General features: G+C 39.9%; 1 protein-coding gene and 1 long non-coding RNA gene across 5 annotated transcripts in view; one reads left to right on the top strand and one right to left on the bottom strand.

Annotated features, from left to right (window-relative positions):
- Positions 1-256: 256 nt before the first annotated feature.
- Positions 257-24,251, bottom strand: part of LOC109145617 — a 115,373-nt gene continuing 91,378 nt past the window's right edge. Inside the window, exons 5-7 of the long non-coding RNA XR_002047093.3 lie at positions 3,602-3,667; positions 1,890-1,995; positions 257-693 (exon numbers count right to left, since the gene is read on the bottom strand). This is a non-coding gene — a long non-coding RNA (uncharacterized LOC109145617). The remainder of the gene's footprint in view (positions 694-1,889; positions 1,996-3,601; positions 3,668-24,251) is intronic.
- Positions 1,152-24,251, top strand: part of PDE5A (phosphodiesterase 5A) — a 106,493-nt gene continuing 83,393 nt past the window's right edge. For 2 of the 4 annotated variants that reach the window (XM_019290097.3, XM_019290096.3), the window contains exons 1-2: positions 1,152-1,726; positions 3,838-3,935. In XM_019290097.3, the coding sequence (XP_019145642.1) occupies positions 1,634-1,726; positions 3,838-3,935 (191 nt within the window). In that variant the 5' untranslated portion in view covers positions 1,152-1,633. Of the gene's footprint in view, positions 1,727-3,837; positions 3,936-24,251 lie in introns of those variants that run through there. The other 2 variants (XM_010406437.4, XM_019290098.3) reach the window with 2 other exon arrangements.

The following is a 24,251-nucleotide window of genomic DNA, read 5'->3' as shown; positions in this document are numbered from 1 at the left end:
TCTCTGATGAGTACTGCCTGAGGAAAGCTGGGATCTTAGACCCTTTTCACTGTTTAGGTGTTATAGTCTTCAGAAGATCCTCCAAATCCAGATAAAACCAACCCAAGATCTCCATACACGTAGTTCCTCATATTATTGAATAAAGTTTCTAATGCAGACAAAAACTGGACTGGTTAGTCAGATGGCATTGAGAAAGCCCTAACTCCATAGTGTGTGAAAAGTTATAAAGCCAAACTTCAAGCATCCAGGTGGAAATTTCTTCTTCTTTGACTTGGTAAGTTTTATTTATTTATTTTTTTTTACATTTGGTAGAAAATAGTTCAGCCATTTTTGGAACAAATTTAGTGAAGGGTGGTTTTGCCAACATTCATATTTTTCATCTGTTTTCTGAAGAGCCATAGTGATTTATAAGAGGAGCTTGAATTCTGGCAGTGAGACAATCCTCAAGTTAGAATGGTATCTTTGTCCCCAGGAAAAGCCATTCCTAATCAGCTATGTTAGGAGTAACAGAAAAATCCCAGTTGCTACTTACAAAGCCAAAACACTTACATTTTGATTTTCTGAGTGTTTCAGGAGGAGCGTGCAAGCACTGGAGCCTGCTGAGCCTCTTGTCCTGGGCATGTACTACACGTCTGAAGGCACAGCTCAGGGCAGGTTTATCTCCAACAGAGTTCTTGTTTTCTTACAGCAAAACTATGACATCAACAAAAATGGCATAACAGAGGAGTTGACAGGGAAAGAAAAGCTAATTAGGAATTAGTTGGGTATTAGAGACTCCTAACACTATTAGACAGCATTAGAGCCTTTGAAACTCTGCCTGCACAACAATAATTTCCCTAGAATTTAAGGGCTTATTCTCCAGTTGTTCTAACTCAGCTCTATTAATATCAGTGGAGTTACATTAGTTTGCCCTGACTAATATCCTTTAGTTATGCAGACAAGCAAATAAAATCACTTTAGCTGTTCTTTTAAAGTAATTTCCAAACATCATCTAAAAGGCTCCCTCAGTACAAAAAACAAACCCCAAACACAGGACCCCGATGCAGCCCTGAACTGGCTGCACATTCCAAATTGAGGGTCAACAGGAGATTCACAAGGATACCCTCGGTCACTGCTTCCTCACAGCAACTTCGGAGGGAGGGGAAGAAAGGGTTTGAAAAACATTCCAGATTTCAGCAGAGTTTTTGTAGCTGTGCAGACACAGAAGTCGCTGAAATGTCCGGAGGGACAGCCTCAGCAAGCCTGTGACCTTCTATGACAAACTGGACCATGGCCTTTCAGAAGGCATTTAGCTGGGATTGTTAAACATGTGCCAAAAAGAGAACTGCTTCTTGGATTTTTTCAATCATGTAGCACTATATTTGGACTGGAAACAGCCTGTGGATGAGCAGGAATAACCATTAGAAGGCAAGTGAAACGTTTCAAGCAGATACTACAGTCAAGGAAGAAACAACTCGAACGTATCTGGGCAAGTTTCCATACTGACTGAAGCAACACTTTTTCCCATGACATCAGACTCAAAACAAACAATATATTATAGTCCATATGTTGATTAAGGAAAGCCCAAGCCGTGCAGAGCCATGCACCAGCCTTCAGAACAGCGGCTGAACAAAAGCTGGATCGCTTGCAAGCCATGGGAGTTAATCAAACAAACAAAAAGCCCCAGGTTTTCAGGATAAGGCGCCTGGGTAAGACTTCTCAGCACGATGAGGTTGTGAATACCGAGGTAAGACTGAAAGCAAACTGCCTGGATCAAAGTTATGTAGTCTGACTAGATGACAAGGGCAACAAGTAAACAGTGCTTTGAATATGCAGCAGCCAAAAGGCTCAGAAAACTGTAAAGTTGGTTGCAGATAACGTGCTTAGAGAACCTGGAGTCCTCTACCTACCTGAGGTCATATGGCATTTGCATGAGAAATTTGGACTTTGGAATGGTTTGCAGTCAGAGTTCAGAAGAGCTTTTGGCAGGTTAAGCATGTTCCCAGTAAGATGATGCTGAGGATAAACATGCAAGAGAAATATATAAATGCTGTTTTCACAAGAATAGTGCTGCTTTCTTAGAACTGCCTGTATTTTAGGGAGGAAGGCTAGAACGCAGTCCTGATGGGATGCCAATACAATCCATCGAGAACAGTCAGTAAATCATATGGCTTAGCAACTGAAAATGACACGGTAGATTTTCAAATTTGAAACAAAAACAGAACCATGTTCCACAGCAAAGAGGTACTTGCTAAGCATGTATTGATGCTGTTTACAAAAGAATTGGGAGTTTTACTCTAAAATGGCCTAATAATATCATAATTAGTGAGTACAGCTGAATTCACTGAGATATTTTATCAAACCTTGAATTATCTGATCCATTGATCCTCTGTAATAAGGAACAGGAGGGCACCTTTGATCTTTCTCATAGAATTTAATAAGTCAAAATTAGAAAAGAGCCCTTTCAAATGAGGACAAATTTGACTAGGAGGATAACTAGGCAAGTTGTTAAATTTTAATTGTGCTTTAACAAAATTATCTAAGCTCATAGGTTTAATAGTCACAACAAATCAGGAAATAAAATGCTGTATTACTGTCACTGGTAGATTAAAGTGGCAGAACCTAGGTTTATAGAAGTATTAAGGGAAAAAAGCATTTCTTTCCTTTGCACAGTACTGAACATATTCACAAACCCGACAAAAAATACCTTGTTCCTTATTCAGACATGGGAAAATGCAATTCACTTAATGATTTTTTTTTCTATTTAAAATGATGGGTACAGTTAAAAGAGTTGTTTTCTAGGTCTGTAAATCCATTTTTATTCCCTTATGCTGTTTCCCGGTACTTCAGTCCAGGAATGACTTCTTTTAGTGTCAAACCACACAGTGAAAGTCTCAGCTAAAAAACCCATCTATGTAAACAAATTTGGCAACCACAATTCTTCACCACTCAATTTGGATCTCTGCAGCCATTTCCTTCAAGATAGATCCTTGTCCACAGAGATATTTAGACAACAGTAGACTAAATTAATTCCAGGTACTGTCAAAAAAAGAGGCACTGAAATGTGTTGCTTCCAAATAACAGCCACCCTCTGGAGACAGCCACTACAGCAAGCTGTTACCTGTCGGGAAGATCCAAGACCCTCAGTGTTAGTGATTAGCTCCTGCAGCTCTGGGGGCTTCACTGTACGTCTGCCACAGTTATTTGGAACACACAGCCTTCTAAAAATTGAATTTTTCTGCCAACTGAGGTGTGTTAACATCTGCCTGCTGCTGTTGCATTGATCATCAGTGCCTAAATCCTAAGGGAACACTTAACAGCTTTTTTCACAGATTTCCCAGTTCTGATTTGTGGGAAGCAATGGTGACATATTGGCCAAATTTGTTGCATAAAGATCACAAGGGTTTTGAAGAGGAAGAATTGCACATCTTTATAAGATTAACTGGATTTTAGTTATTTAATTTGGTCTTTAGGTCCAGTCTGAAACTACTGGTATAAAAATTAGGTTCCTGCCATCGTTTAATACTCACTGGCAAGTTACTCGGTGTGTAACGCAAATCAATGCTTCTTTACAAGTCTAAATAAAGAAAAAAGTAATAACACCTGGTGTTTAGCAGCTTACCTTAACATATAGTTAACAGCACCTTGGCCTTCACTCATGACATCCATCCCATGGGTTCATGAAATTCTAGAAGGAAAGAAAAGTGAAGTAGGTCAGGTAGCCTTAACTAATCCTTAGGAAGTCATTAATGTGAGGCTGTGGAGAACAAATATGGGTAGTCTGACAATTATCAGCCACAAAAGTTATCTTTTAGCCCTTGCTTCTGACTTTAAATTATGGCTGTACATTTTCTGCAGTGTGTAGAAGGAAGAAGGGAGCTCAGCAAGACTCGACTGGGAAGAAATACTCTGAACCTGGTGACAGGCACTTGTCAAGACTTGTGCAAGACTGAGAGGTCAGTTGTGTTTTCAACAGTGCTACACTTCTGGTCTTCGATGCTTAATTCCTGATGTACGGGCAAGGGACGCAAAGGTAGAGACAGACATAGTGCAGTTTAACCTTGCACTTACTGTACTGCAGTGAGTACCCATTCCACAGGAAAAAACTACCTTTCTAATCTATTATATGATTGAATAGCTAGGATCTTCATTAGGGTCTGTATAAAGCACTGATCACTATCACAAACACTTCCTAGGAGCTTTCTCTATGTTCTCATTCCAAATTCAGGCAGGTAACCTCTGCTCATTTAACAGTAAATGGTTTAAATCACAGCAAGAATCTTTTTCATTATTAATCAGCACAAATTATCCCAGCATCTCTTTCACTGGATGCATGTAAAACATCTCTGTGACTTTGTTTTGCTTTTGGTAGTTATGCCACCAGCAACTGAAACCTTTCAGCTACACAGATCATAGTTTCCACAATTTACCTAGAGATTCTGTGAAACTTACTTCAGTGTAACATGCCAGTATGATTTAATAGGAAAAACAGAGATTTTCACAGTCAGTCTCCTTGTATATTTTATGCACATGATTGCTTTTAAGATAATATTTATTTTAGTGTATGAAAAGCAACTGAGTGGCATAATAGATTATCAGGAAGCACTGTGCAAAGAAACGTTCTGCTGGGCTGAAGCAGCTGTTGAAGATGTCTTCTCAAAAATCCTGAAAACCTTGTTAGCTGCTCCATCTCAGGTTTTGTGCACCTCAGCAGTTCTTCGTCCTGGCTGGAAGCATAAGCTGTGAAACGACTGTTCACAGCATTCTGAGTTTGGCCATAGCCACGGAGTCCTGGAATTGTAACAGTGTATTCTTTGGGGTCTATTCAATGCTAAACTAAGTTTCCAAATGTTTCTTGGCTCAACAAACAGTAACTGGACCTTGAACTTCCCATTTGCATTCAGTGGCAGGGGGCTAAACCTGCCATCTGTTTTGACAAATGTTTTCCATTGCCTCTGCATAGCTGACAGAACACGAGGCATATTAGGCAAAGTTAAAGTTCTCTTTCTGAACCACCATGAATTCTCTGAGTCTTCAGAAATCCCACCAGAACACAGCTAAGCAGCTAATTGTAATTCTGTTTGCAAAAGATTTTAGTTTGTCATGAGCTGCAGGTCTTAATATCTTCCTAGATCCTTATCACTTGTTCTCTGAGCATCTGCTTACTCTCCATTCCTTTGGGGCAAAAATCTTCACTGACTGGAAAATCATAGCTGCAGGCATTCTGGAAAAAAAATAAAACAAAAAGACAGCATCACTTCTACTTGTGTCTTCTGCACTTTTCTCCAGCCTGAACAGTCCCAGCTCTTAGCAGAACCATGAAAGTCAAGGGAGCTTGATAAGAGTTGCCAGTTATAATATGAATAAAACAAAGAAAGTTTCCAGAAAAAGTGGTAATGAAAAGCTACAGTTCTTCTTGACTTTCAGAGTGAGCTTTCCTAGGTTCTGTGGAAAATATGTAATAATCAGACACAACTGGTCTTGCATAAATTGTCCCACAAGATGTGCATTTAAAATATTCAGGTTTGAACTGGAGCTGAATAATGAATTAAAGGTACCACTACAAGAGAATAAAGGAGAGATGAAGAATAAGGTTGCCCTGCTAAGTGACCTCTTTAAGTTTGAGCAGGTGAATCATGTCAGCACAGAAAAATGCTCCTGTATCATTCATGTCACATGTAACAAGATATCCTACCTGTTATTGCTGCCGTGTGCCACGGAGCCACTGTGCACATGAACAAATCAGACAAAAGATATGCAATTAGGTTCCAAATATCTGGGTTCGGATCTGTTTCAGATGGAAAATTTATCTACACATATGTAGCTGTCACTTTTTACACACTGAACTGTCACTAAAAGACTGTAACTAAACACAAACCTTGAGAGCAATATTCCACATCCTTTTCACATTAGGTTTTTTCACATTTAGAAGCATTTTCACATTTCGGAGCATTTAGGTTCCTGGTCATACTATAGGTTCAGCTGTTGTATATATGCCAGAAGTCTGTCTGAAGGATCCTGAGAGATTCCCAGCCTTCCCCTGGCAGCCACTCACCCTACCAGGGCACAACAGAGAGGTTTTGCTCTTTCCAGATGCATCAGTTGTGTCTGTGCCATCCTGTGCTCCATGAAGCATTAATGGTTTCCAGATGTTGGCTCACAGGGTGCTGACACAACTCTTGCACCATTAGAGTATCACACAACAATATTACGAGAAGGATCAGAACACGGGAGAATTTTACAGCCTTTGGAATCTGTAGTGACGAGAAGAGCAAGATACGATGCTGTTGTAACACTTTCCTTGCTCAGCATTACTGCCTAGGATCTTGTCCAGACCAGACTTGTGCTGCAGCACCAGAAAGGGAGCAACCTTTGAATTTACTGCTCAAGTTCTAGCATTAGTTATCATTCCTGAAATGCTGTGTAATTACTTATGTAATATCATGAATAAGTATTAGTAGCCAGGTCTGGTTGAAAATGATACAGTCATTTTATATAAAATAGTGAAACTTCATTTTCTCTTTCAATGTATTTAAACACATCAATTTTCTTTTCTGAAACACAAAATGCTTCCATATTTGCCTTTCCTATTTGTCTTCACTTACAAAACCACATTGAGATAAGAGAAAAAGAATAGAGGAAAATTTAAAAATTGGTCAATCACTAATTTTTTAATCATTATCCGATTAAATGATAAAACTTTCTTTAGAAAAATGAAAGACTGGCAAACATAAAGGTAAAATCTAGAATTTGAAAATACAACAACTGTAGTATTTAAAAACTTGAGACAGACTTAAAGAGGATTAATTGAAGCTTCTCCTAGCATATCTGAAAGATTTTAGACCCTGAGAAACCTGCTATTTTTCAGAGATATCATCTCAAATATAAAGGAGAATATAAGGAGTTCTTCACTCTCCCCATTTAGAAACTTTTCCCTCATCTAGAAAGCAGAAACAACAACTCTGTTGATATAAATGACAATAAAAGCAGCCTCTGATTTGTGGCTGTATTTGTATTTTAAAAGGTGACCATGTAACAGCCAGTAAACACAAAACACGAGAAGAGGAGGGAAGCCCAGGGATAGTAACCATAAAACATTTAAAAGGCAAAACTAAGAAGAAATATGATTTGATCCATTTTAGTCCATCTGACATTTTTATATCCACATTTAACTAACAGGTCATTAATATCCACACAAATGTAAGCAAGGGAATTTTGAGCCGAGATGTCTTGTTCAGAGCAATAAAAGCTTTATTCACACTCTGCTTGTACCTCAAACATTTCATAACTTGGCAGCCCTGAACAAGTACTCCGAGAGCCGCCAGTCCAATTGCACAGAACAGAATCAGTCAGCATCTGTTCAAAAAATTCTTGCTCTGCTATGGAAAAAAAGCAATAATCATTAAAGTTTTTCCCTCAGAAAAATCTGGCTACACATGAGGGGAAAAATCAGATATCAAGCTGTGTGCAATAGGGGGTTTTAATTCTCCCTTTTTGCCTTCTAAGTAGAAGAGATTCCTTGCAAGTGAACTCCTTTTGCAGATTATAACTTCCTAAAGAGCCACAAGAGGATTTACTCATCCAAGTTCCCTTAATACAGTCCTGTCCTATTCTGAAACATTCTTAAATGCTAAGATCAGCAGATAGCAAGAACACATGTCAGAAGAAACGTGTTCTTTTTCATTCAGGAGAAGATACGAGGGAGTACTTTTTCATGTTAGCTATTTGCAATTTGTCAGAAAGTCTCAGCTTCCCCCTTCAAACAATGGTTTCTGCAGCTGAATTTCTTTGTGCAGACTGTGCTTTATAGAAAACAGAATATAACAGAAAAATAAGGAGGAGTAAAATATTAGAACAGTATTTTTACCAGCATAGTATTTTTAATAAATTTTGCCATTTTCTTGACAGCTTAAAGAGAAAAATTTGTTTCTGAGATGACACTGTTTTTAAAAAGAAAACCAAACAGAATCCCACACAGAATTATGTCTTCCCAACCCCAAATCAATTTGCCTCATGACTTCAAGTTTGTAAGGAATATTTCTATAAGGTTTGCATTTAGGCACAACTAAAGTTGTGATTCTCACAATACTCATAAGTCTAAAAATGTCAGTGTTCCAAATATATGCAATGACTAAATCTTCAAGAGTGGTTTCACTGACTTTGAGGTCCGCAGCTCTGATTTTAAGAGTTTTTTATTCTAAAAACAACACTATGGATCTGGTGCAGTAGCGAGTCTCATCTTGAACTGGGTTTTTTATCATAATTTCCAGGTTAAGGGGAGGATCCTGTAGTATTGTAATGTCGTATAACTGAATGGTCTGTTAGGAGAGTCCCAGTGTTTTCAGTGGCAACTACAATTTTAATGCAGCATTTTTTAAAAGGTAAAGATTATTCCTGAGGGTCTTTAGCAAAACAAGCAAATGTGTATGTTAGTATGAAATATATTCTATGTCCACAGAATTAATACAGAGCTGGATCAGCAATATTTCAAAGAAAAGGATACACAAGGAAGAAACTGATAGGAGACATAGGCCAGGCTTTGAGAAGCCTGGCTGAATCAACAACATGACTAATGGTGTGTATCTCAGCTGAGAACACATCTTTGGGAAGTGCCACTGTAAAGATGACTGGTGAGAGCAGGAAAACTGATGACTTACTTTGTCAAAAACATCTCTGAATGTACATATAAGCATAAGGGAGCATTTTCAGGATATATGAAAATCAGTTTGTCTGGGCTGACATCAGTCACTGTCTGTGGATCAGGCTGTGGGTTCTGTGGCAGGACTTTTGTCTGTGGCACATGGCACAGCCTAAACAGATCACCAGTCCCAGTCAGGAAGAAACAAGAGAGCACTCAGACTTCAGGATCTAAGTGAAACTTTTGAATCCAGAATAATATCAGTAAGTCAAAGGTGAAAATAAAGTAATTTCCTTCCTTCACAGAATTTATTGATTCTTATCCTGAAAATTGTTGCCCCTCAGTTCTCTTGCTGTTCTTTGAAACATGTTCCTGCAGAAGAATATTTTGCACCAAGTGATGAGCTCATGTTGAGAGCAGCCTTCAACAAAATTTCCATGTCCAGATGGCATATGAATTATAACCTTCTATCACGGACTTAACAAGACGTGGGCTGCTGTTAATTGTCACTTCCAGGTTTCAGTGTTGTTTATATGCCACTAATAAAACCTGCTGTTCTCCTTAATAACAAATTAGAAACTTTTAATTTTCAAGGGATACACTTGGCACCCTACTTTCCTCTTCCCTCCTATTACATTCCTGCCATGACTTTCTCCTGTGCTTTTCGAATGTAATCAGCAACAGGTCAGATCTCAATATTTTATTGAGTTTTTCTTCATACCTCTTTCAGGCAAAGTTCTTTAAGGGAAGAACTATATGCCAAAACCCTTCTGCCATATCTGCTCATTACTGAGAAAAGAATTTTTTCCCTTCATGTTTATTATTGTGAAGCAAATTCAGAGTCCCTGGTGAATAATACCTAAACAGAACATGCATAACATGAAAACGCATTTAATATTTTATTATATTTTAGCTGCCTGTTAGATACCTCACCCCAGCCAGCAATTTATAATCATGTGCAAGAGGCAGCTTCCTGAATTTGCATAGTTTAGAAATAGCAAAGCAGAAACAACATGGTGAGGGTAATTACTTTTAAACAATATTAGAGCAGAGCTTAGTAGATCAATGCAGCATCTGCAAAGTTCTGCTCATTAAGAACTGCAAAGCCTTCAGATGAGGGCCTGAAGAGCACGAGCTGCACAAATTCAGCCTGTTAATTGCAGAGCTTTTATTAAATTAGTTGTCAGATAATTGTAAAGCAGACGTCGGAGTTGGGGCTTTCAGAGCTGCTTGAGAAAGTCCAAGGTACACAAAACAAACACTACTTGAATGACCAGAAACAAGGCCTTGGTGTCAGCACAGTCTCAGCCCAGAGCTCCCGTGCTTCCGAACAGAGTTAATGGGAGCACTCAGCACCTTGGCCGGGCAGGGATGTGCTGCTCCCCAGCCCCGGGCAGCTCCCTCTGGGCTGGCCAGACCTGTGTGTACGCATTAGGAGGGCCGGGAATGCAGGAAGTGTGTGCAAAGAGAGGTGAGGGTGCTGAAAGCCGCGCCTGGAAGGTGAGGATGTGCAGATCTCCCATCATCACATTCCTCCCTCCACAGCAGCATTCGGCACAGCAGGCCAAGGTCATCCTTCATAACCACAAAACTGCCTGGCCATCTATGGATGGGATCTCCAAGGGAGTCACTTTAACCTCAAGGCCTTATGTACAGCTGTAAAACATCTACATGGCCTGGAGGGAAGGCTTCCTCCTTCAGCCTTCAAGGCATTTCCCAGCACAAAGTGCAGCTGTTTGGGGTTTGTGCTGGAAACAATTTGGAATTATGGCTTTGAAAGTCCTTCCCTTTTTATAGCTATTTGAAAAGTAAATGCAATTGGAATTCACCGCGGAGAGGTCAGCTAACCCAGCAGTGTGGTTTGCACGCTTCCTCTCCACACACATCAAAGGCAAACCCAAACAAAAAGGCTTTTCTTTGCTCTTATAATTGGCACTGGGCTGAGCCTGTTCTCTTATGCAGGCCCCTGAAAGAAAAGTAACCTGATAATGCAAGCTGGAGACAGACAATTCAATAGAAGTCATGCACCCCAACAGCTACACAGATGTGGGCATTGCCAGTGACCCCTTCAAATTGATTAAAAAGTAGAGAAGAGCAGCACATTCAGGGTAAGTGACATCAGCACAGCCTGGCAGCTCCAGGAGGGACAGTGTCACTTTGTCACCAAAGCACCCCCCTAACAACCGGCTCTGCTCAAGCCTCGCTCTCCTCACCTACATTATCCTGGCTCCAGGACAGAGTATACACCATGGACTTGGATCCCTAAATTCAGGGTGGCTCTTTTAGGCTCCAACTCCATATTAAACCTTTTTCTCAGCATCTCAGTCATGCTTAAAAGACAAATATTGCATGAATGCATATGAGATTCCAACACACTACAGCCTTGTATGCAAAGTAGAAATAAAATCCCAGTAAAGTTACTTTTTAGACAGCCCCCCTCTTGATTTCTGGGAGTAACTCCTGCTTTGCCTTTAGAAATCTCTTCTCCTCTGACTCCATGCACAAATACAATTGGAACTATATGTATGTTGCATATTAAGATGTATGCACAGTACATTCCTTTAATCACACATGAGCTTCCTGAACTGTATTATTTTTCATCTAGGTTTTGAGTAAATAATTCAGAAAAAAATGCTGTGTTCTTCCAGTGTTTTGGAATGTGTATTTTGGGGTAAGAAAGTATTATGTTGGATCTACTGTACTTTGGTACTTCTGTCTCAGTTACTCAAGATCAAACCCAAATTCCCCCAGCCAGGGGGAGGGTGGGAATCACAGTAACCCAGGGTTACATGGTACAAATGGTATTTACATTTGGATATTATCAAACAAATCCTACCATCAGTAAGACAACCAATCACTGAAGGATGCTAAGAAAATTCCATATTTTCTGTGAATTGAATCAGCTGTCCTGCCTTCGTTTTCATACACTGGAAGATGTTATATACCTATTGAATCGGTATTGTTAGCTTTAAGCTGCAGCATTTGGTTCTTCAGGGTATTTTGGAGCAACTGCATGCAGAAGAGCACAGTGTAGGTTTTGAAGTATTTTCCATAGCATTTGTGATTTTAGTAAGATTTAATTCCAACAGAAATGGTGTTATTTCATTTAAGAGGAACATCTCTGCAGCAGCTCTTCTGGCAGAGGCAGCTCCTTCAGGAATCTCTTGTTTCCATGCATATTGGGTCAGCTTCTCTCAGGGGTCAGTCCTGCAAATTCTTTTGGGGCCTGGAGGAAGCAGTATTCTCTTTCTTTTGGATAGTCAAATCAGATAATTATAACCCATTTCTTTAAATTTTTTTATAATTTAACTCTTTCCTTTTGCATACTGATTTTTTTCTCAAATATTTTCTGCTGTTAACAGGCCTTCAACACACATCACAGGGTAAGACCTGTCCTTAGCAGAAGGAATTTTCAGACTCTCACATCCTATTCAAACCCCTCAGATTTTCATGCAAGTAGATTCAGCAACTACTCTGATAACAAACTTCCTGAAAAACACACCAGCCAATAGAGAGAGGTTCCCCAAAAGTCTCATTCCTTGACCCAAAAATTATCATTTCCCTCCCTCTCTCAGATGCTTGAATCCCTACATAATCCAAACTGCATAGAGCAGAAGTAATCCAGTGCTCAGAGGAAAGCAGAGCTGAAAGGTCAAACCAATCTCAAGCAATGCTGCCTCAAGCCTTTCTGCTTCCAAAGGAGTGGCTAATGACTTGTTCTTTGGGAAGACTGGAAAGAGCTCAAACATGAAGGTGTGATTAAGAGAAGAAAAATCTTCCACACCAATTACAGCTTCCATGCTTTTGGCCAGAATCCATAACCCAGCTTCCAGGGGCAGCCCGGTGACTTTTCAGTTGCCTTATGCTCCACAGGGTCAAAAGGATAGATGCATGCTATCAGCTTGCTATTTTATAAGCTTGAAAAAGAGAAATTGGATGGGCAGGCTGCCTTGGAAATTCTTTTGGAACATAATTGGCACTAAAAGTTTTCCCAGAAGAAAATGATTCAGGTTTCAAAATTTTCTGAGATTGAGGACTGCACGCAAGTTATGTTTCTCTCCAGCTCATCACCACTACTGTCTCCAGTGCCATCACAGCTTAAAAAAAACCTTCAAAACACAGGACATTCGATTAAAGTAACAAATTCCAGCACTTTTTAAAGCACTATGCTCTGCATGCTCTCATTTGGCAGCCTGCTACTTTCCAACACTTGTTACATGCTCTTCTCTCTGCATTTGTCTGCTGCCTTCTTGGTTGACACAGCCAGAATTGCTCACATCCATTCCAAGAGCGTTCAAGGAGTTCTCCAAAGAGAGAACTTGTGCATTTACTGATGGTTGCCCAAGATGTGGAGAGTTTCAAATCCTGACAATGCTCTAAGTATTGCCAGGTGAGTGAGAAATGTCTGGATCTGTGCTGAGGGCATGAGAATTTTAGTCAACAGAGCAAAGATGTACAGGGACAAGGCATTGTACTGCAATACTTAGAGCTGCAGGAATAAATGCAGGAATTTGAGAAGGAACAATCCTACTTGCAGCTGCATGTATGAGAACCACAGATTATGGATCACTGTTACGAATAGATCCTGTCCATCTTTCAGGGTTTGTCACCAATTCAGTGGAAAAAATCCACAGCTCTCAGGAGTCTCCCTTGTGCTCCTGTAGGCTTTTAGCTTTACCTCCACACTACTTGAGCACAGGAACAGTTCAAGGGTGAGGTAGGAGGAAAGGATGCAGAAAGTATTCCAATGGTCCTAGCTGGAAGAACAGCTCCTCTGATAAAACATCCATGTGGCTGCTGTGATTTGCAAAACACAGAGAAATTACCCCATTTCATTGATGTGATAAAAAGTAATTGGAATCAACCCAGACTTTTTCTGCAGGGATCATGAACAAAAAGAAATTGGACCAGTGTTTGAGGTTTGACGAGCACTTTCTGATTTTCCGCTCACTGGCTTTATACAGCTGTGATCAGCAGCACGTTAGGGAAGAGTGGAGCCGATATAGATATTTCCAGTTCACCAGCAGTAATTAGATCTGTGAGCATGAATATAAATCTAAGGATCTGACACCCAAATGGCTGCTTCTGGGCGTATTTCTATTTACTGTCTCAAGAGCCCTCTTTAATCTCTTGTAAAACTGTGTATCTCATTCAGGTTAAACCTTGGGATAAATTTCTTGTCTTTCCACTTCACGCCAATGGAAATGATTTGGCTGCATTACACAGCAGTCCCAAGGACAGCTATCAGAAATGGCAAGAATTTACCTAAGTAGTAAACAGCCAGCACAGCCAAGGTTACACACACTTTTAACTAAGCAGTGGAGCTTCAGTTTTCCTCTCCAAGCAGACAACCAAATACACAGTGTGCCTTAGCAGAATTGAAGAGACTTACAAGTGGAATTTCCTTTTGGATTTCCTTATTTCCTTACAGGAGGACCAATACATTATTTTTCAATTACATCCTGTATTTTGGCACAGTTTAACAGAGTGGGAGGACAACAAACTTGGGTCCTGTGAGGGAGGAATACAGCAGGCAACGATCAGAACGTGGATGTGACTGCAGCTCTTTGCTTTTTTTTCCCCAAAGCAAAAGTTTGTCAGAAATAACTGGAAAATGGATACTGAGAGGATGAACAGCCAGCAGGAAGATGCATAACCAGGATAAACAACATAATGCAGTCAATAGCTGGCATGTTCTGCTATTTCTTTTTCCATATTAAGAATCAAGTATCGATTACCCATAACATGCAGCACATTTTACAGAGAGCTCCAGGAGTCATGAAATCACAAACACACCCCCAACATGCTCCTGAGTAAAAAAATAGATAGCAACTATTCCTACAAAACAGCATCAGTGGACCAAAACAAAGCTAAAAAAAAATAAAGCCTTCTATAATATCTTTAAAAAATTGTTTCTGAGACAAGGAATGTTAATACATTAATCACCAGTTAAGCTTCAAGAGTCAAGTAAAAATACCATCAAGTAGTATTGGAAGCTCTTACATTTAATATTTTAAGTAAAAGGCAAAAGAAAACTTTCAAGTTTTAGCTGAAATACAAATTTGCTTTGTGACCTGGGGCCATGTCTTGTCTCCTTTGTGCCTCTATGAGCCCAGCTGGAAAGCGCAATAATAAATTAAGAAACACAAAAACAAAAGGCAAGTCTGCAATGAGATCCAGATGCTCCATTAAACTGCCGTTCCCCTTAAACACCTTCCAAACCATTGCTAAATAGAAATATGCCTGACAGCTGGATTTTAAGCATGCCTGTGAAACCGTAGAACTGTCTTTACCTATTTTCCAACAATTAGAAGCTACCAAGCCTCTTCAGGAATAGGAACCACACTAGCCTCTTCTATCCATAACAAGGTAATTAGAACAGAGCTACACTGATGCCACCTCAAGATTAAAGGATCATACACTTCATGATTCTCTGTTTGTACAGTAACTTATTGTGTGGTTTACCTTGGCCAGGCAACGTGCACGCTGAGACTGCTGCGTGTTACGTGAAATTCAAACTTTCCACTGTTACCATGTCTTTTCCTGGCTTTTTAATTCCCTGCCCTCTCTGAACTTTGTAGGGGGTTTTCTCATCTTTACCTCTTTAGATACACCACTTTACCAAAGGTAGTATATTGTTATTGCATGGACTTACAAAATGATGATTGGAGCTGAACCTGGCCATATAGAAATTATGCTCAAGTGTCATTATCTCAAGGTGTTTTAGTCAAAGCTTTAGCTGGATATACTTTGGTTGCACAAAAAAATAAGCAGAAAATGGGAGAAAACTGCAGGACTGCCATCTAACTAAAAACTGATACCATAACAGACACAGAAGAAATTAAACTGGCATGAGTGTCTACAACACCACTGCTTTGTGTCTGTGGTGTTTGGCTTTGCTACAGCAACTACCTTTCTAGTATCATTTTTGTCGGAGGCATTTGCAGCACATACTACCAAACACTAGACCTCCTGCAGAAACATTTCTCAATTCTGCTGGCTCAGATTGCCCCACCAGGATCTCAAAGTGAAGAACATGACATGGGGCTGCTTCAGAAGCAGCTTCTTCTCAGATGTAAGGACATGCCTGAGAAGCCCTGAGTGCTGTTGAAGTTGTATTCCACTGCTAATGAAAGTGCTCAGTTGAAGTGTGACACCTAGAGAGGAATGCTTTCCTGCAAACAGATAAAGAGTTCCCAGAACATTCCAGAAATGAGGAATTCCTAATACTGATCTTACTGCAACTTGGGAGAAGTGCTGCTGAGCTCTGCTGGTGTCCTTGAAGGTTATTTTCTTGCCTCAATAGGAAAAAATACTAGTGAATAACTTCACCACTTTTCTCTGCAAAAGTTACAACCTCAGGATAGGCCAGAAGCAAATATTTCTCTGAGAACTCAAACTATTACCAGCTTTTTGCTGGGTGAGCACAGTGCCGCACATGCTCTTATGTCTTACTGCTGGTAACAGTATCCACTGGCTCGAGGAGATTTCAAGCTCAGCATAACTGCACATGATAATTGCCATTTTCTTTAAAACATCCATCACCACTTCAGTAGATTATCAGGCTCATGTTCTGAAATAACAGAACGTGGTTGCTTCCCAAAGGACACGGAGAGTGTTAAAACGTGACATTGCTAAGTGGCAAATGACAAAAGACAACCAAGGGAATGGAAACTGATTCACACCAACTGGAATGAAAAAACTGCAGTCACTGCCAGCGTGCTGAGATGCATCAGAAGCCCTAAGGCGTGTGCTCCACAGGAATATGGCTTCTCACATGCAATTCCCAGGTACTGCAGGGGATGGTCCTCCCGTGTCCCCGGCTGCAGCGCCACAGCTCATTGCCACCTGGTGGCTGAGAATGTTTAATACAGCCCACCTTGACTCATGGGGTGTGCATAGTTTCAGGAGGGTATTTTTTAAGTTTACTCCCACCTGCAGATCAGCCCCTTCCCATGGCATTGCATGGGAATGCACGAAACACCCATACTAGCAACTGCAACCGCAGCTAATTTTCGATTTCCTAGAAATGTCTAACGAAGCTTGTTGCTAAAGCAGTTCCCTGCTTCTAAAGCAATGTGAAATCACAGTGTAAGTTTCCAGCTAAAGAATGACATGCAGCTAAGCATAAACACCTGAACTGGGACCTGCACCTCAGCAGTTGCCCGATGCTTACATTTTATCACAATGAAAAATGTTATAGATTATTCAAAATAAGGTCACAGGCATTTACTTTGAGATTTTCATCTCTGCTCTGCATATGGCTCACTAACTTTAAATTAAAGTGCAAGAAGAAAATTGATACAGGCTAAAAGCGAGCTCCATTTTTATAATAGCCTGAACCTTCTAGGGAGAATCCAATAAAGCTTTCTTACAGCATCCTAAAATTACTACATACCCCTTAGCATCTATATTTCTCAAGCTGGCCTACCCCAAACCCACCCCATCCAAAACTGGGCAGCTGAATAGTTGTGGCCAGACAACTGACAGTTCAGATGCAAAAAAAAAAAAAAAAAGCCCTTTGAAAGACAAAGCCAGATGTGAATACCAAATTGTGCAAGTGCCCAAGAGAAAATAATAAAATCATAGGCTTGACCTTGCTACACCCATTCATTTTGGGCAGAACTTGCCTAGAAAAGTTAATGGATTTGACCTCGGTTTTAAGAGATGAAGCTAGATCATGTTGAGCAGGGCTTTTGATGTCAGTAAAGTTATGCCTGATTTACCTCAGCCTAGCCAAAATTAGAATCTGGCCTGAGGATAAAAACATCTTTTAAATTACCCAGGCTAATCTTCCCCTGTGCAGGTTTGTAGCTGCAGCACAGTGGCCATTGTGCTATCACCTATTCTTGAAACTTGGAGTATTTCATCATTTCCTCCTGACCACCGGGCAGGAGAGATTCTCAGGGTCCCAGTTATCATGGGACATTCCCCAGTGAAGGGAACTTTTCTTACGGACTTCTCATATGATCCCATTTTCCTGCATTCTCTTCTAATTGTTTACATTTCCAGCTTGGCAAAACCAGAGAAACACACTGGGCGGGATAACCTACACTTTCTCCAAGTCTGGAAAGTCAGTGAGTAGTTCTGAAGTAAAAAAATATGAGAGAGGAAGATACAGGTTGTATTTACTTTGGTATTCTTGAGAATCAGGATTCTCCTGCCAGCCAGAGGGATTGATACAAGTCTAACTATTCAGGGAAGAGACATTATATTAGTGACAGATGAAGTAGGAGCATAAAAAAACCTAGATCGAGTGAATAGAAAGCAAGTTCATTATTGGTTTTGACTGCCAAAATATCTTCCTATATCTGCCCCTTCTGATAATTTAGGGAATTATACCCCACAGTGTTTGTTCTCCCTTTGGAACCACACAGAACATTTACTTTCCTTTGCCTTAAAGCACCGGCTCAATGCAGGAAAGCCAAGTGTGCCGAAAAAGGCTTTCAAGCACACACTGGCAGATGCACAATCACTGCTCACAGCACCTGGGACCCAGCACTGGTCCCAAAGCCTTTTGAAGGCTGCCTGGGAGCTGAACTGAGTGGCTGCACTGAGCACATTTCCCTGGGGCTCCTACAGAGAGGCACTGGACAGGCTGGAAAACCTCGAGACAGACACAAGAATATGACTGCAAAAGGCGACGAGCATCCTGTTCTAATGTCGACATTAGCCTGCCTGGAGCAGAGGAATGGGACTAAATCACTTCCTGAAATCCCTTCCAACATAAATATTCAGAGATATTACCAACATCTTTAAAATTTCACATTTTTTTTAAACATTAGTTAAACACAAATAGCGGAACGGAACCTCTCCAGAAATAAGCTGTGCACTATTAATAAGCATACTGTAATAAAACCTTTAAGTGAGCCTTAAGTGACCACTAAACACATAATAATGCACTTTCCTACAGACAGCAATGAAATTGAGCACTAAACACTACTGTCAGAACAAAATCATTTAGCATAGATGCCTTGAAAATTCATTATTAAAATAAAAACAAAGGACATTTGTTCTCGCTATGTGGGGTGCCATATGCAGAACTCATTCCCACATTTCTACTAGGCACTGGTTTAGCTGAAGTGAACTCTGTGCTTAGGAAAGCAGAGTTACATGTAAAGCTTCTTAAAAGTTGCAGGAGAGATCTTTGCCTAATAGAGAATATTGCAGTAGGCTCACATGCTTTGTTCGCAGCTTTTGCAATTACCACCGCAAAACACTGCCTAGACAATGAGGAAGTAATACTGTAAAGAATATTTTTTTCTGGCCAGGTAGACAAAGTTCCTCTTGTGATACCATAACCTTGATTTGTTTGTTTTATCACTGCTTGTGTGCTCTGCAGCTCTCTGTTATCAGGCTTTTCCAATGGCTGTCTCAGTCATTGGTGTGACTTACAGCATTCCTGCTGCAAGCACAGATCCATGGATAAAGCCTGCTATAGGAAGTGAAAAAATCTATGACCATTTTTCTGAATTAATGTTGCTTTGCTTCACAAAGCAAACACAACACAAGCCAGTCAGTAAATGACTGCTTCCAAAGATGGGGTAGACACCTGAGGGTGGGAATGGACCATTTATCTTAATCAGACAGAACTCATCTGTCTCAGCCAGAAAGGCCAGTATTTCTGTAACAAAGATATACACCCCACCCCAAACAACCAAAAGTTCTTGCTGACACAGAGCTACATAAGATCTAAGAACAAATTCTTCCTATTTTCTATTTGATCAGTAGATGCATCAAACTGTTTTTCCCCGTGTGGTGTCTCCCCTATAGGTCTACACAAAAAGTGAGGTCATGTACCTTGCATTTCCAGCCCCTAGGTGTTCTTTCTATAATACAAGTCAAACTAGGCTTAACCCAATAAATAAATATTTCCAGTCTTGCTGCATTCTCTGTGTCCTGCCCCACTGCAATGACATCACAGTGTCAGTTCCCTGCACTCTGAGATGATGGGAAAGTATAAACAGTGCTCCATCTGCAGTTCATTTGCTCTCACTATAAAAAAGGGACCAAAACAACCCCTTGACTGATGGATGGTTTCCACAGTTTGATGAAAACAGCTTTGCAAATGAACTATTTCAGGCAGGAATTGGTGGCAGTTATTTGATAAAACACAGCAGTGCTGATAATACACGAGGGTTTTTTTAATGTGGACTTTGTAAATGATAGGATTCAAGGACAAACTTGTCAGGTCAAATCTGACCCAGGTGCTGAATGTGTAAAAGCTGAGAGGTAGAGATTACTGCAGGAAAGATTAATGACCCTATTAACATGACTGTGTGGAGCTACATAGCTCTGCTCAGAGGAAAAGTTTGGGTTGCAGGCATAGTAAATGAAGTCTGGGTATGCTCTAAGCACATTTTTGTTCTCTTTTGTGTACAGAGATGTTTTATTTCAGAGTTATTCAAATATACTCAAGTTGTAAAAGTGAACTTTAAAAATTAACACATTTAAAAAATTATTTTAGCTGATGAATCAGTTACAAGGTAAAATCAGCACAAATTTGCATCAAAATACCTTCCATTTAACGTTATCCAGCTAACCTGTACTGAAAGTGCAAAGTGCTCTCAGCAGCATGAACAGCTGCTCCCTGTAACAGAACACATTTTCCATGCTGCTGCAGTGCAATCAGTGTGTGATATTTTTAATTATTATCATTTCAAATGTGTAAAACTGAGCTCTAATTCTCCTCAGGAAAACCATTTTACAGCTCATCAGAGGTGAAGTACTCCTGTATAGAGAACACACTTCTTGTGTCAAACAGTAAGAAGACTTGAAGCCATTGTGGACAATATTCCTTCCTTGTGAAATCAGCCAAGACTGTTTTAATTTCATGACTTCACTCATTTACATTGGCTGAAGGGATGGCACCCTAGGGAGGCAGGGCCACCCAGAGAGAAGGGCAAAAAGTTCTTTATTCCCCTGACTTAAATTCATCCTTCATTTACAGCTGGCCTGGCTCCTGCCAATACTGTCAAGAAAAATTTTGAGATCTGCTAAGAGGTTTTAGCTCATCTTCCTGTCATTCAACAGTTTCAGTTTCAGGGACAAGAAGCAGTTTTGGAGGAAACTGGATTGTGAGAACATGACCAAAATGTTCCTGAGTTTAATGGAAAGTTCATTGAATTCAGTCCACTGAGCTATTTTTCAGTCATCCCTGCTTCCAGAGATGGATAAATAATTCAGTCAAACATAAACATAATAAATTTTGAAATCTGTTGAATAAAGGAGCCTTGTTTTTTTTCCTGAGCACTGCCTGAAGCTTGTTTTGGGTTAGTGGAAATGCATTGTGATTAAAGCACTGCACATCACCAGAGCAACATCCTGTTCCCAGGTCAGCCCATGAGGATTGCTCCTTGCTATCAGTCTGCAAAGTTCCTGAATATTCATGGGCCTTATTCTCTTCAGATTAGACTGAACTCTTGTATTAACTCTGGAGACCAGGCTGTGAATATGCAGTACTCAGATTTCTCATCTGCAAAATGGTGTTTCTTTACATCACAGAGGCATGAGAAGCAGGAATTAGAACACTTCCCTGGTATGGAGGGCTTTTGAAGAAAGGGCTATGTAGGGGCTGTGCAAATTCACCAGGTATGTGCAGGGGTTCTCATCCCTTTTGCCGCCACTGGAAGCCCCTGGCATGTGATGTGGCCATAATCGTATGCCGGGACTTAACTTTTGATTGCAGCTGCTTCTATTTCAGAATATTATAGAGAGGTAAAGCAGGAGCCTGTTGGTTGCTGCTTCTCCATTTATCTCTCAAATACCTCACAGAGCTCCTAATTGAAAGCTTGAAGTTCTCTACTAATTCATTAAAATATTTATTTTACAGCCTTTCATTCCTTGTTTTTGCAACTGCATCTTTTGTTTTTACTAAAACTTTATTCACAATGGCAACCTGGATATAATCTCTCCTTTCCAGCAGGGAACTGTTTGTTGCAATCCCATTGTACACACCAGAAATGCAGGAGGATGAATGAAGGCAGTGACAATATAAAGCTGTGTGCCATGTTTTGTCTGGGTATGACATATCAGGATATCTGCTAAAATCCAACATGGCTGGGTAACTCCATCCTCCTCTCCTTTCCTCATAATTATTTACATGGAACCATCAGAAGACAGTGTGTCATAATATCCATTCATACTTGCAAACCCCAAACAAGGAGAGAGCTGAGCCAGGACTAAGTCAAACAGACAGAGCAAGAGACAAGTACATCTGGCTGGGAATAAACAGCCAGCTTTTTGCTTCCTCTCCTGGAAACTTTCTTGACTTTTGTTCTATCTCAGTGTATCCTCTCAGAGATGGAATGGCCTGCTTTGGTACTTGTGCAGCAGTTCAAAGCATCCTCAGATTCGGGTGTCAGTAAAGACTTAAACACACAAGAGCAAAAGCAGAACCGATTTTCAGAGCTGACAACCCATTGCTGTATAGATGAGCATAGGCTGAAGGAAAGAATCCTAATTGTATAATCAGTTCTACATCTATAAAGCCAGTACCAACAGGGGTGAGAATGATGAGCATTTCCCACTGCTCTTTTAATGTTTGAAGCACCCTGCATCATAATGAAAGAGAGCTTGGGGAAATATACACAACAAATTGAGTCAAACTGGAAATGCTGTTTGCCTCCAGAACAGACTTGGTGAATTAATGTTAGAAACCTCATTTATTTTATCTGTCTCCATGCCACGGTAACTTGCTGTGTATTTTAAAGTGCAATAAAAAGTTCAGTTTACTCTTCTCTGAAGTTATTCTAATGGAGTCATTCATCCTCTTTTAACAAAATTGCAACAGAACATCACAAAAACATTTACTGGGGAGGCTGAATAATGGTAAATAGAAAGAGACTTAGGATTTAATAGTAATATTTGTCATAGATGAGCAGGTACATTTCAGTTATTTCTACTGACTCCTCTAAACCTAAACTTATGTTCCAGACAGAATTCTCAAAGATATTTTTACTAAAATGAAATAAAATTTATCAAAATTCAGTCAGTTATGTGTAAAAACTTCATATAGAAAAAAAAAAACAAATTTTACCTCATTTTTTTTAAGGAAAAGGTTTCTCTGATTGTAATTGATTATTCAAAAATTAAATCATATACAGCAGAAATATGAGGGGTATTTACAAGGCAAATGCTACCAGAAAGATAAAATCCAAGTAGCAGCTGTAACTTTCAGTGGTCAGAATATGGCCTTTATTTATTTTGTTATTTAGAGTCATTTAGCATTTACTCACAGAACTTCATTTTGTAATTTTTCCTTTTATGTTTCTTAGTTTTATGTCTCAACTCTCCCCTAGCTGAGTGAACTGAGCTTTCAAACAGAAAGGATTTCCAAAGGTTTCCATAGCTCACAAATCCTTCAGCAGCAGCTCCTTGTCTGTTCAATTACTCTACAGTGTAAATAACACAGCATTTCAAGAAAAGGTGAGAGTTTGCTTTTGTAGATTTCCCCTGCACATCTGTCCAGACTGAAATCAAGAGTTCTTTTGCTTTTAGCACACAAGCTTGGAAATAAAAAACTTGATAGTCAAAAGGTCACAAATAGGAGTGTTTTTCTGGAACCAGACCTGTGTGGATAGGCACTCACATGTACATAACTCTTCCAAATTTGAAAGAGCTCCCAAATGTGTAAAATTAGGAGCCTTTTTTATCTGGTGGCCTTGAATGAACTGGGCTGGCCCATAGACAGGGACCAAAGATAGAAGTTAACCATATTGGGAAGTTTTACATTTTTTTGCAAGAAAACTTATCTTTCAGCTACATTTACCCACCTCAAACAATGAGATCACCACAAATGTATCTGCCTTGCTTTGGGAGTAAATCAGAGATTATTTATATCCAGAGCTTTGAATTTTTACTGCCTAGTAACACAGGACAAGACTAAGGAGATAAAAAAAGGAGAAAGTAGTTCATAGCTATCTGATAGTTGGTGCCTTTTCCCCATCCTGGAAAGTTCTACAAACAACTGTTGCTTATGGGTTTGAGATCTCATTCTGGAATCAGTGCTTTGAAATTTGGCTTGAAGACATTTCCCAAGTCCGGTATTTAAGCTTTAATGGTGCAAGACTAATGAAAGGGCAGGATATGCACAGATTATTGTAAATAAATAGTATGGCATGCCAGGAAAAATGAGGAAGGGAAGTAATGAATGACAAGTGTTCTACCAGGATTTAGCAAGTCCCATCACAGACTGCCACCAGCACAGTGAAGTTCTCCTGTTACGAACTCAAGCAAAGCTGCAAGGACAAAAGCTGTGAGCTTTTATTTTGTGCTGAAAATGTTTTGAGAAGGTACTTTTCAGGAATTTATCATCATGTAGAAGAACTACGTTTCCCTACTTGCACTCTCTCGTTGCGGTTTTAATAATTTAAGGTAAATTATTCCTGTTAGATATTTCTCTTAGGATTTTTTTCCATTTAGGGGGAGAGAGATGACTGTTCTGAGAAGGATTTAGCGCAGGCATTCAATCTCTGCTGCTGGAAAGAGTTAGTAGCAAGTGAAACAGATCTCGAATGTCAACTCATTCTCTTTATGTTCCATTGCAGTCAGGCTTGGGTAAACCTGAGCAAATTGAAGTGTGTGCATCCACACATCCTTCTGCTTATGGAGAGTGTAAAACTCCGGGAGAGCT

This window comes from Corvus cornix, chromosome 4, assembly GCF_000738735.6.
Source record: "Corvus cornix cornix isolate S_Up_H32 chromosome 4, ASM73873v5, whole genome shotgun sequence".
NCBI lineage: Eukaryota > Metazoa > Chordata > Aves > Passeriformes > Corvidae > Corvus > Corvus cornix.
This window is presented reverse-complemented; position numbering and strand designations above follow the sequence as displayed.